This window comes from Microtus ochrogaster, linkage group LG8 (assembly GCF_000317375.1).
Source record: "Microtus ochrogaster isolate Prairie Vole_2 linkage group LG8, MicOch1.0, whole genome shotgun sequence".
NCBI classification, from domain to species: domain Eukaryota; kingdom Metazoa; phylum Chordata; class Mammalia; order Rodentia; family Cricetidae; genus Microtus; species Microtus ochrogaster.
Window position 1 is genome coordinate 16814385 of NC_022033.1, and position 14322 is coordinate 16828706.

The 14322-nt window shown below is 43.0% G+C and overlaps 1 protein-coding gene across 13 annotated transcripts in view; it reads left to right on the forward strand.

The window, feature by feature from the left end:
- Positions 1-14322, forward strand: part of Ptprt (protein tyrosine phosphatase, receptor type T) — a 1084941-nt gene that overhangs the window by 1023151 nt on the left and 47468 nt on the right. For all 13 annotated transcript variants that reach the window (XM_026787014.1, XM_026787020.1, XM_026787015.1 and 10 more), the window contains 2 exons: positions 3061-3148; positions 11425-11501. In XM_026787014.1, the coding sequence (XP_026642815.1) occupies positions 3061-3148; positions 11425-11501 (165 nt within the window). The remainder of the gene's footprint in view (positions 1-3060; positions 3149-11424; positions 11502-14322) is intronic.

The window sequence follows — 14322 nt, forward strand, 5'->3', positions numbered from 1 at the left end:
CTGAAACCTAAATTCTGACACACAGCAGATACTAAACATATTTTCCTATAAGACTCATATGGAAATAGTCTGTCCCACCGCCATGTTGGAATGAACAATTGACTTTTATCACAGAGAGTTCCAAGTAGAAAATCTGCTCCCCAAAGGTCGTCCCAAATATCAAGAAAAACAAAACTGTCACTAAGACTCTGACACACAACAATACGCCTGGCAGGCTGACTGACAGAAGTGGGCTGCCCAGTTAGAAGGTAGGGTGAGGTTGGAAGCTGAGTTAGGCACAGGGGCAAGAAGCATCAGTAGTCTAAAGATAGCCTAAACCAAAGGATAGATAGTTACAGGGATGCTTGGTACCCAGAGGCCAGAATTTGCTTTGTGTTCCCCTCTGTGATGCCTACCTAAGAGTGAGAGACACACAAAGAATGACATTCTGAGCCAATAATAGCTAAAAGAGACACCTTAGAGCTAAATTGGAGAGCATGTCTTAGCCAAGAAACCAAGGCAAAGCCCTCTCATTGTGCCTTTCAGTGGCTATGGGAAGGTTTGGAGACAGAATGGATACCAGTTCTACACATCCAACTACTACATAGATGAAGCCCATGATCGTGCTAGAAAAAAAATGCCGGCAAATGATAAACACAAGCTAAACACATATTTACGAACATCTAAGTTTGTAAACAAACATTTATTGGAATACATGCATTTGTCTGTAATTGCTTTTCCCCTACAGCCAGCGAACTGGGTGTGAGTCAAATGCGTATCCTGATTTTCACAGGTAAGTCTTGAAAATAAGCTTTTCTATAGGAAACCAAAAGTTGGTGAAGCACATGTGAGACTAGAAGTAAGAAAGGGTTCCTTGTGCACAAACTCTGCTTTTTCATACACAGTGACCATGCCTGTCTCTGAGATCATGGTCTTCTGAGTGATTGAATTAATTTCTGACCAATTGGTGGGGACTTGCTCTTGCTTAGAATGGACTCATTGAAGAATAGAAGGGCAAGGTGAAGGCTGATGTGTTAAGGTGAAGGCTGATGTGTTAAGGTGAAGGCTGATGCGTTAAGATGAGCAAATGTCTCCTCCTCCACTATGCAGACCAAATCTGGTATTGTAAGTAATGTCAGGACCATGAATAGCACACTCCTCCTATCCTGTGGAGAAGAATAAAGACATTCACCAAAATATGGTTTGTCCTGAATGATGCTGCAGGCTTGCTAAAGCTGTCCCCACTCTATAAATGCTCATTTCTCCCCTCTGTGGTGGAACTGATGGCATCTTCACTTTGCTCTAGACCTCTTGGCCCTTAGCTCTTGCAAACCATCCACATGGGTGTTCACTTGGCTGTCACTTACATGCCTGCCTCCCTCTTAAACTGATGGCCGGCTTCTACCTCCTCCCTGCCTTTAAACTCTGGAGCTCTGATCAACAGCCCAGCTTAGGTGTCTTGCAGACATCTCAAACTTGGGTGCCAGTAATACTATTATCATTTTTACTAACTTCAGCACATTAAAATACACGGTGCTCACTAGTTGGGAATCTTCTATGCATATTATATACCAAAATGCAATGCTTACTTCCCACCCAATCAATAATGTTTCTCCCTTAGATTTCTCCATTTCAGTAAATGACATTTCTCTAGTTCTTCAAGCCATTGACCTAGAGGTCAACCTACATTCTTCTTTCTTTCACAGTTCCTGTCTAAATTTCTTGCATTAGTGCCCTCTGCAAATCTATACCTTCATGGTTCTCTGCACACCAACATGACAGCTTCCTCTAGTAAGCATCTATGTTTTGTTACCCGAGGACTTCCTCAAGACTAAAGAATATCTGCACTACCTACAGAGCAAGGCATAAGCATGAGGGTTTTCTAACACTTATTCTCCAACAACAGTTGAAGAGAAACAATTGGCAACCATTCCATCTCCCTTCCAGCTCTCTCCTTCCCCTCTCATACAAGAGCCCTGGACATGAGATGTGTTCATGAATTATTGAGCTCCAATTTGACTTGGTGGTACAGTGACAATCTGCCCTGTCAGCTTCATTCCCTTGACTGTCTGCTTCCCCCTTTCTCCTCTCATTCTCTTTGATTGCCTCCAAACCCAGCCACTTGTACCCAAAACCTTATCTTTGGGTCTTCTTCTGAGGTGACCTAAGTCTGACATGCTTACCTGAACAACCACAAAATAATTGCTTCTCTCATAGCCACTACTACTACTTGCTCCAGCAGTCCAAGGACCATTACAAGGTACGATTGCAATCAATTCATAACCAATTACCCTGTTTCTTCTCTGGCCTTCTTAGAGTCTGCATTCCACAGGAACACGAATGCTCTTTGTATAGCAGATGAGGGGACCTCCTTGCTCAGAGCCCTCTAATGGTTCCCTAGCACACTTAGAACAACATTCTTTATTAACCAGGAACTATGATACTTGGGGGTCATTTGGATTCTCAGATCCTCCCTAGAAGTTTCCAGGCATTAGCTCCCCCCAACAATCCTGCCATACTCTCATCCTATGAACACGATCATGTAATCACTCTCTGACCTTTGCACCTGTTCCTTTTACCTGGAAAGTACTTCCTACTTTTCCCAGTGGGACTGACTTCCTCACCTCATCAGGGAATGAATTTGCATGTGAGTCTTTCACAGAAAACTTCCTAAGCTGTTATCCTCCTGTGGTTCTTCATATCTTCATATATGAAATTGGATTTGCTTTGTCTTTTGCTACATTTCCTAATCCACTGGACAGCCTAGAGTTCAAGTACCTAGAAAAAGTCCCAAAACATAATATGAGATCAATGAGCATCTGCTGAGTGTATGAATGAATGGATGGATGAATGAATGATTCACTACTCGACTAGACTGTAAACTCATGACAGAAAGAAGATAAAACAATGTTTGAGCCAATGAACAAGCAATGTAAGCTCATAGGAGGCACCACTACAGACACATAGCCCTGTGTACTGAGTCCCCCATCATAGTCAATACCCATTTCCTGTTATTGGTTCCTCTACACTTAAGGAGAGTTGCATCTCAGGCTATGCTAACCATCTGCCTTCGCCTTGTAGGCCTTACCAGAGGGACAGACAGCTTCGTGGGACACAGCCAAGGAAGATGAAAACCGCAATAAGAATCGATATGGAAACATCATATCCTGTAAGTGTCCTTCTGAGAGGTTCTTTGTGTTAGATTTTGGGAAATGTGGGAGAAAAAACGGTTCTTGTTTCCTGGGATTTGATATAAAATAATCCTTATGTTTCCAGCTTTGGGTTAGTAGATTATTACAATGATCCCAGGAAAGGGTGGCAAGACCCAACCAAATTCAGTAGTAATCCTAAAGGGGGAAGGAAGAGAGAGAGGGTTGAGGGACAGCCATAAAATTAACTACCACTCACGGACAGCACACAAGTTTTGGCATTTCCAGATGATGACATGAACAGCCTTCAAGACAGCACAGGGAGAGAGAGCAGAGTTACCCCAGACAAAGTGTTGAGTCAGTGCTCTGTTAAGAGGTGCCCATAGCAACCTTCCTGTGATATATTGTAGCCCAACCCAGGCCTTTTGACATCCTACCCACTGTGTGAGGACCATTTCTTAAGATCTTAGGTTACCCCAGTTTGGGCAAAGAAAGGAGAAACGGGGAAATCCTTAGGGACAAGTTATTTCTAGCACCGTGAAAAGTTTTGTTTTAACTGTCTAGACATCTCAAAAGAAAAAAATCTGGAGAAAGAATAAGACACAGGCAGTTTGTAAAGGAAGAAAGAGGCAGAAGTTTTCGCTTAGCTGTCTCCTGTGCTGATTTAGGAATGGGCTGTGAATAGTGGAACTAATCAGAAAACATTTATAATTTCTCTCTTGCATGCAGACAGCAAGATTTCTTACAAGTGAAGTGTCTGAAAGAGATATTCAAATAGTCAGCAGACATATATTAAGGCATAATGTGTGGGCCTCCTCTGAACACTTCCTGTGCTGGGCACTGGAAAGTGTCTTTGTTCTGTGACAGGTGTCTATTCGCTATGGCTTGTCCCCACTGTCATCGTTTTCAGTACAGTGCCTGGTGTACTATAACCAGTGCATTATCCAATGCCATTGTCAGGTTGTGAGCTCAAATAAGGTTCACTGTTGAAAACAGGTTTCCAACTGGGCAGTGGTAACCCACACCTTTAATCCCAGCACTCAAGAGGCAGAGGCAGGCAGATCTCTTAAGAGTTGAGGCCAGGCTGATATACAGAACTAGTGCCAGGACAGGCTCCAATGCTACACAGAGAAACCCTGTCTCAAAAAACCAAAAAGAAAATAAAAAAAGAAGAAAGAAAAGAAAAAGAAAACAAGTTTCCAATGCCCTGCTCCCCGGAATATTGAACCTATGCGAAAAGTAAATGCCTTGACCATAAGAAAGGGAGACCTACTTATTGACAGACAGGAATATTTTAGGCCAACAGTCAGAAGCCAAGATGTATGAGAGATATACAAAAGATAGGAGAGCTAATGTGAGCTTACCAATTCCAGCCGGACTTGGAAGGAACAAGCATAGGACCAAACTAGACCCTTTGAATGTGGTTGACAGTTGCATGGTTGGGGTAGACTGAGGGGCCACTGGCAGTGCCACGGGGATTTATCTTTACTGCACATAGTGGCTTTTTGGGATCCTATTCTCTTTGGATGGATACCTTGCTCAGCCTAGATGTAGTAGGGAGGGCCTCTGACCTTTTGCAAAGCAAAGTGCTTTACCCTCTCTTAGGATTAGAGGAGATGGGGTGGGAAGGTGTGGGTGGAGGGAAGGGGGTGGGAATTTGGATTAGTATTTTTTTAAAAAAATATATAATGAGAGAGAGAGAGAGGGGGGTGGGAGGAGCAAAGAAAGAAACAAAGATTGATTTCCTGGTGGGGCCCTGCCTGGTGACATCCTGAGGATGCAAGGAGCTGCAGTGGTAACAACACTGTCCCCTGTCCTCTCTGGGTGCTCTTCCTGTCTGTTCTTCCTCTCTCTCTCTCCTGTCTCTGCAGTGGGAGCTTCCCAGCTTCAGCTAGCAGCTAACATAGATCCGCGGAGTCAAGGAGACACACAGAACGGATGTATATCTCTTTGTGTGGTGCCCCAGCCATACCTTCTGTGTCCCAATAAGGGTAATTCAATCAAGATTGAATGTTTAGACCTTTAGCTTCGATGAGGTACCCAGGCAGTCCCTGTGGAATTACCTGCCTCCTCCCTACCCACTCGTGCAAGATGATAGCATTAACATTTCCAATACTTCCAGGAAATGGTTTTGCAGCTCCACAATTCATTGTAATGAGTCAAATCTCTTTTCTCTGAAAAATTGCTCCTGTTTTTTACCCTCTGCTGTCCCCAGAAGACAGGAGGAAAAATTATAAAGTATGCAAATGAGAGTCTCTCCCAGCCCCACCTTTCTGAAGTGATTCTCTCTTAAAGCTGATGTGACTTGAGATGACTGATTTATTGGGTTCTGTCTGATGATGGAGAAAAGGGGGAAATCTGGGGTTTGGTTTTTAGTTAGAATTGCACAAAGGAGAGAACTGAACCTCCTCCTCCAGAGTGGTTGTGAAATGACAACAAGATAGAGACAGGGGACCAGGGTTGGGGACCAAGTTGTTGGTGGGAAACAGGGGATAGAGGGATTTGGGGCACTGGGGTCTTGGGGGCCAGTTTGGCACTATGTAAGGAGGCTGTCTGCCTTATACCTTCTATTGAGTAACAGAACTCCACAGAGCCTTGAGTTTTCCATCCATGAAGTAAGGTATGCAATTTGCCACTCAGAGTTACTTTTTTTAATCAAATGGCACAGTATCCATGCAGCTTCTGGAATAGTCCAATGGAACACCTTACGCTCTCCATACAGATAAATTCCTATCCCTTGCCACCTGCCACTGAGGGGTCTTTGACCTCATGGCCCAGTTCCAGGAAGTCTCCTGATCTTTCCCAAGAGAGATTAAAGTTAGGACAAATCTGTGCTGAATAACTCAACATTAATTTGCATGCTCAAAACAGGGCACACACTGTGAAAAGCTTGCTAAAACACATTTTCCTCTTGAAGCTTCTGATTCTGGAAACTGGAGTATGGCCCAAAAATCTGGATATCTAAAGATCACACTTAGAAATCCATTGGTCTATAATAATAATAAGGCTCAACTTAGATATTTGTGTTGATCTTTACAGCAGGTTCAATGTTTTCATATTTTATCTCTTTTCATCTTGGGCACAAGTCTGTAGTAAAAAAAATATTATGTGGGGGTTATAGTTGAATAAATAGAGGTTCAAGGAATATTACAACCCAAGCCAAGTATTATGATGATCTAGTTATGGAGTGGAGGGGGTGTCACAGGTCGGCCTTCACAGTTCAGCCGATCCTTTAGCTCTCTTCTAATAAAGATAAGGATTTTTTTTGTCAATATTGGGGCAGTTCAGGACTGCAGGTGAGACAATGGATCAGCCATGACGAGATAAAGAATTTGGTCATAATGCATGGGTCTCAGACAACTGTGTGACTCAGCATGTGTGAAGACTCTGTGACCAGAACAAACACAGTATATTGGAACCACTTAAGATCAAGGTTACCAGGGAAGTGTGTGGAGAGGAGACCATGACAGGGCAGTGGGTTCTCAGGCAATCAGAGCCGGTGTGGCTTTGTGGGGAATGGTAAGAGTCTCTGCTAGTGATATGCTCTGGTTGATTCATGCCAGTGAACAAAAGCAGAGGTATGGTAAGCATAAATTTCGTACATGTGTAGTTTACAATCGGTGATGGTGGTGATATTTATACCACCCACGTTATATATCAGACCTCTGTTCCCTTTCGGAGAGCTGTTTGTAAGCCTCTGAAACAGTTACCAGCCTATCATGGGCCCACATTCTACAGCAATAAAGAACAGATAATTTAAAGACAGAAGATGATTCTTCATGGGACAGTTTTAAACTTCCAAGTCCTTCATAGACCCTCTACCATCAAGCAAAGGCTATTTCTTTCCCAGTCCCCACCTCCTCGAGGAACCTGGAGTATCCAGGCTCCTGCCTCTTCATCTTACTTCCCATTCAGGGAGCTTCTCCTCCTCCACAAGATTCTTCATAACCCTTCTCTTTGTCTTGACTCTCAAACGCTGCATGCCAAATTAGTTGTTTTTCAAGCTTGCAAAATGTAGATAGAGCATAATGAACATTCTGGGCTGCTTGTAAATTACCTTGTATAAGCTCCTTGCCATCGCTGGCTGCCCCATCTTTCTCCATGTGCATGTGAGTAAACACAATTTTTATCTTTCTAATTACATAAAGTTAGCAGAAGAAAGGGACACAGAATAATATTAGCATTTCCCAGGACAGATAAATAAACCATGAGGACACTGCCATTCTTTGCATTGCCTTTCTGCTAGACCTGGATCTGAATTCTGTCCGTTAAGGAACACATTCATTACTCCTGTGTCTGCAGATAAACAGATTTGTCTTGGGGCAGATGGACAAATGGGGAACATTAGCTTTCTAGGTGTCTCTACTGTCACCCCACTGTGTACCTTATATCTAGCCCCAAGCCTCCATTTATTGAGTCCCTGCTGTATGCCAGACACTATCCTCTATTTCTTTAGGAGCAATTTTAGTTTTATAGAGAAGCTGAGTGGCAAGAACAGAATTCTGCACCAGTTATATGTTGTTTCCCCTTTCAACCAACACTGCAGAACATTTGTTGCTGTTGATAGCCTAATATTGGTCCATTATTGTTAGTTTAAGTCCACAGTTTACATTAGGGCTCACGTTGTATGTTATGCAGTTCTGTAGAACTGGAAAGTGCATAAATTCCAATTACAGTATTTTATAGAATAGTTTCCTTGCCCTAAATGTCCCCATTGCTCAACATATTTAACCCTCCTTCCTCCTCTTCTAAACCTCTGCCAACCATTGAGGTTTTTGTAGGCTCTATGGTTTCTTCCTCTTTTGGAGTATTATATAGTTAGAACCATATGTAGACTCAACATTCAACATAGCCTTTCCAGATTGGCTTCCACTACTTAGCAATAGTATTTAAGTCTCTGCCATGTCTTTTATAGTTTGTAAGTTCATTTCTTTTTATCACTGAATAATATTCCAGTATATGGCTATATCACCCTTTATTTATCCAATTCACTTACTGAGGATATTTTTGGTTGTTTCCAAATTTGTATGATCATGATTAAAGCTACTTGTGTATGGTTTTTAATGTAGGCATAAAATTGGAATACTTTGGATAAATACCAAATAGTGTAATTACTGGATCTCTTGGTGATGGATTCTTCATTTTGTACAAAATGGCCTTGTTATCTTCCAAGTGGCTGCACCATTGTATGTTTTCTCTAGCAATGAGTAGGTGAGCATTCCCGTTACCAATATTAGCAAGTATTTGCTGGTATTGTGAGGGTTTTGCCACTGTTGAGTGTGTAGTATTTCACTGCTGAAATTTTAAATGTTCTAGGTACTTGTGCCTTGGTGCCTTCAAGTGGCATAGAGAACACTCCATTCTATCCAGCCTTCTCCTCGGTCTCCTCTTGCTACTGTTTCCCTCACAATCCGTGATCCCAGGAGAAAAGACTCTTCTGCAGTCCTACACTATAGCACCTTCCCGCAAAGTGCTGGCTCTTTGAGGATCCCTGCTTCCACAGTGTCCTCTAAGAGAAAAACTTCCTGGGTGCCCCTGGGTCAAAGCTTCCTCACTTTTCATTCCTGAGTCTCATTTCACTACAAAAGCTCTCTGTTCCTCTTTTACTAGACCTTGGTGTTTCCCTTCCGTTCGTGAGCCATCTCCTTGATCAAATTGCCCCTTTTGCTTAAGCATGAAGCTCACCTACTCTAACCCTTTCTTAGTTCCTTCAACTAGGCTGGCACATAGTAGGTAAGCAGCAAGTGTGTTCTTAATAATAAAGGAAGATATTGGTAGACAAACTGATGGTTAGAGACACATATGCTCTTTAAGGATATTTGACTCAAAATTGTAGGTTTTTTCTTTTGCTTTGTTTCTAATGATTTTTGCATATATATATATATATCTATATATATATATATATAGATATATATATATATATATCCCCTTTTATCATTTTAAACCAGAATCTCTATTTCCACTGCTATAGTCTCCAGGCAAGCATAACTCAGTAAGTAAAGGAGATTTTAATCTGCCTCTTTAGTATAGCAGGCAATTCATCAGTCTCATAAATAAAAGAGATTTTGAATCACCAAGTCATTAATAAGAACACTAGATAAAAACATAATATACATTTCCTTTTTCTGAGACTTATAAATTCTGTAACTGCTCGTAGCCGGGGTTCAGAGTCAGGTCACACTCCTACAGAATGGCCTTCCCCAGGAAGTCTCCCTCTCTTGAGTGCTGAGGGCTGGGGGCAACTCACTTGCACAGACCCTAACGGTAGTTACCCTTTGAGATGCCTGTACTTCCTCAGGACGGCAAGTCCTGTTGGTAGAACAGGATGCACCTTAGAGAGTAGCTGTCTAATTGGTGAAAGTGCTTAACTTCTGTGAGCCTGAGAAAGCAGATATAATAGCACTTCATTGTGACCATGATAAGGTGAAGAGCTACTTTTAGGGAAAAGTGAGTGAGATGGTGTACCTAATATTCAAGCTTTATAATGAATTAAGTAAAGTTTACGTTGAAACTCTCCTCACCCCAGACCCCACATCTCTATCCCATACCCAAGCAGAGTTACCTCCTACCTACTCCTCCTTCCCAGTGGCTTCCAATGAAACATTTCCTCCTTGGAGAATTAGAACAGGGGTTTCCAGTATAATTCATTACCCAAGCATGGTACCTGCTGCCTGTTGATACTCATGATTGATTCCGAGTTAATAGATATTAGTGGTGCCTTATACTAGTCCAGGGCCTGTTTGCCCAAAGCTGGATCCATCCTTGACCTTCCAGTTGATGTTACATTACAAGGAGCTGATCTCTGCAAGGTGATGTCCTTGCAATCGGGAACTCTCCCCCTTGAGTCCAGCTCCTGCCAAAGACACCCATGGTGGCTCCAGTCCTACTTTACCCCAAATCTAGAGTTCTGAGAATGCCATCCCATCTTTCTCTTCCTCCAGTCTATTAAAGTAGACTCTCTTTGTTGTTTTTCTAAATTATCTCACTTCTTAAACATTCCTTCCATCACTCGACCAACAACTTCTGTAGCCATCCCCCTCTGTGAATACTTACATGGTTTCTAATCTCCTACTTGGAGCTTTTGGGAAGTAGGAACATACGAACTTGAAGTTAATAGGCCCACACTGTCTATGTCGCACCATTCACTAGTCATACGGCCAATTTTTATGAACCTCGGTTTGCTCGTTTGTTACAAGGACTAACGGAACCATTCTGCCTCTCTCATGAGATCACTGAGAGCACCCAATGGGGCCATTCACTCATCCACTCATCCATCCACCAAGTACTCACTGAGCTCCTGCTGTGTGCAAGGGATGAAACACAGAACCATCAATGCCCCATCGCAAGAAACTCAAGTCAGTGCCAGCAAATGTGCTTAGAAACTGAAGAGTACTATATAAGTCTACAAGGAAAAGCTGTTTTCCCTCCTTAACCCTATGAGGCCCTAGGATGCCCACACCTCTCTATCCCACCGACTGTGAACCCCATCTCTGCCCTGGAGTATAACGGGGGTAATGTATGCAATAGCAGGGTGCACAGTGACCCAGGTAGCAGACTGGGGGTTCTCACCAGACCCAACCAAGATGTTCCCTAGTGTGTGTAAATTAGCATGTCAGAATTGACATTAATTAATTGCAAAGGATTATTCAGCTTTTTCTGATGTACCATTTAAATTGTTATTTGAAGCAAGCATGCTATTGACTAAAGCCCGAACATCTTGTTGTTTATGTCTAGACTGTGTTTGAAAAGGCATCCTTGGTAACATGATTTTTAGTTATTGATGACCCCTTTTCTGATGATCCAGTCATCAGTTTAATGAGAGTATTGATAACAAGACGCTGCCGACATTCTGTCTGCATCAGTGCTCCAGGAGACAAACATAAAGTAGTTTGTGTTCATGGGGAAATGGCTAAACTTGCTGTTTTTAAACAAGCATAGAAAGGAAGCATATTGATTCAGACTCCATGACCTTACGGTCTGGGCACAGATATCAGTCTCTCATTCCATGAAGCAGGTATTTCTATCCCGATATTAATGATGAAATCACTAAGACTTAGGAGCTGGGGATGCACCTGCTCAGGTAATGGTGAAATCATAATCAAAATAGCAAGTAGAAAATGGATCCTTTGTCAGATTCATTACCTCTCTGTACCTCTGTTTCCTCATTTATAAACAACATATAACTGTGAGAAAGAGGCAGAGTCCCTAATGAGTGACAGTTCAACAGAAGATAACAACCGACCCCTCCTTCCACAGCTTCTCATCTACCACTTCCTGCTGTTTGTTCTCTCTCCAGATGACCACTCCCGGGTGAGGCTGTTGGTGCTGGATGGAGACCCCCACTCTGACTACATCAATGCCAACTACATCGATGTGAGTATCTTGATTGGGCTAAGTAGCTATGGGTTAGAGTTGACTGTTCAGACTCGAGATCTAATTGAGAGGCTGTCTTTAACCTGTCCGTCAGAAGGTAGCCGGAACATGCCCAGAGCTGTGTGTCATTTTCCTAGTTTGTATGGCACAAGTTGATTATCCACCCAGAGATACAGCTGCTTTCAAGCAGACTAGAGTCATCTGTTCTTTGCAACTCCAGGGATTATTCATTCAATCCATGCATTAATGTGTATGTGTCTGTCTACTTAATCATTCATTTGAAGATACAACCATCGATGCAATAAAATGTTTAAAATACTCACTATGTGCTAGATATTATGAGGGCCATAAAACTAAAAATGTCAGGGTCTCCACCCTCAAAAACATTAGAAAAGAGAAGCTGTGCTCATCTGTGGTAAACTAGGGTAAACTAGAGCTTGCTGACTATTATAGGTTCAGATAAAATACTTTCAGGATTCAGGGATGGGAAACATCACTTCTTCAATCAGAGATGCAGAAAATTGTGTGAGTCAAAGCTTCAGGTGCAAGTGAAATTCAAACTCAAAGGGAGAGAGGATGCGCCTTTGGGAACTGCTCTCGCCAAGAGGAAGAAAGAAGAGTTTGGAAAGAAAGACATATCATCTCTGTCTGAGGGCAGTGGGAACAGGATAGTGGCAGTACTGGAAAATGGGGTTGGCCCTGGATCCTTGATGACTTAGGAGGTTGAGCCCTGAAGGAAAGAGAAAGCTATTGAAGGTGTCTGAATATGGGCGGTCCCATTCAGCACTGAGCTCTGCAATTCTTCTGCTTCTGGAGGAAAGAGAGCCTGGAATTAATACACAGCCAAGTAGGAGGGAGGCTGCCACCACATTTCAGACACCGCAGAGAAAGGGACTCGGTTCAAAGAGGAGCCAAGAACGGCGTGCACAGAAGTGAAAGACTCTACGAAGGAGGAAGTATGGCCACTATTGCCAAGTGGATAGCCCAGCATCACTGACCCAAGCTGACTTCTCAAGGACTCAGCTCAGAGCCCAGAGGCCTTGAAGAAAGACTCAGCTTCCCACTGATCCCTCAGATGCCTGAGTGTATTGATAGACCAGCTATGAAGTACAATAACATGTTGCGTGAATTTTTTACAACATGGCCTGAGCAGTAGATTCATTAGTTCAACAAACATTTATTGAACCTTAAACCTGATAACTACTTCACACTTTACAGTGGGTGAATACTCAGCCAGCAGATGCCAGTCCAGGCTAGATTGGTTCCTTCCTTTTCTCCTTTCCCTTGATTATGGCTAGGTAGATGTGATGTCCTAAGGCAGAGTACCCACATAGAAGCTTAGAAGCCTAAGTTGCTAGCACTATCTGGCCTTTGTTATGTGAATGGAAATACCCAGTAAAATCACATTCCTAAATATCCACTCAGCCCAGCATGGTCATTTGTCTGTTTGCCCCCAGTTATTCTTTGATATTCTCTGTTCTCCTTTGCTTTGTAGATGGTAGTGATTGTGCACTTGTGAGCATGGGTATAGTGTTCAGGGAAGGAGGAAACAGGGATTGATAGAATCCCCAGGGATGACAGAAAGAAAGCAACCAGGGTGTCTCTGCTCTCTTCCTGCCTGGATAGCAGTTCCTCCATGGCAACCTTTCATCTGCATCTCCAGTTTCCCTCGGTTCGAGTTCTAATTCCTTCCAGGCCATCTCAGATCCCCAGTTCTTATGATTTCTGTTTTCCATTGTTCCTCCAGGACAGTGTCCTCAACCTGTGGGTCTTGAGTCCTTTGAGGGGTCAAATGACTCTTTCACACAGGTCGCCTAAGGCCATTAGAAAACACAGATATTTATATTACAATTCATAACAGCAGCAAAATTACAGTTATGAAGTGGCAACAGAAATAACTTTATGGCTGGGGGTCACCCAAACATCAGGACCTATATTGAAGGGCCACAGCATTGAGAAGGTAAAGAACAACTGAGCTACGGGCTCTATGGGCTGCTGATCTTGAGGTTGACCCATGGTTCCTCTGTGCCATCACGCTTCTCTAGAACCTTTCAAATCAGTTCTCCATGTTGAAGCCCCTCGGTTCGTGATGCCCAGAGTGGTTTCCACTTTCCTACCTGACCCTGCCTAACAAAGGACCTGCTGTGTGACCAAGACCCGGGGCTAGAGCTTCAGTGGAGATAAAGAAGCTAGTCTCTGTGTCTGTAGCCCCCCAGATGACTTCAAAGGGAGCAATCCAATTCTGAGCAGCTCGTCTCCAGCATGAGTGGGTTGCTCTAAGCATCCATTGGCCATGTCATCAGCTTTCCATTCTAGTAGTCATCTCACAAATACCAAGAAGACGTCCCACTGTGTGCTAGAAATACTGACCTGTCAGATAAGGATTCTGTCTGGTAAGAGAGGTCAGATGAGAAAAGATTCTTTCCCGGAACAGGGGCTGTCAGGCCAAAGCCTCAAGAGGGAGTCCAATGAAAGTTTGAAGGCGATGACAGCTCAGTCCTGCCTTAGAAAGTGACACAGAACCAACTGGACAAGAAAGCGTTGTAGCAACCTAAGAATGAGTGATCACTCCTCATGTACCAGTGTGTCACCTTAAGTAGTACCTCAGCCTAGCTAGATGAATGCCTCTAGGACCCATAGCCAGATGAGTAAGCTGGGATTCTCAAGGTTATGAAATGTACCCAGAATCCCACCCAAAGAAGTCAGAGAGGGGGAGCTAGACTTTGAATCAAGAGTGCCAAACTCTGTTTCCTCTAGTAATAATAATCATTGACAGTGGTAGTAGGTTCTTTTATTTATTTATTTATTTATTTATTTATTT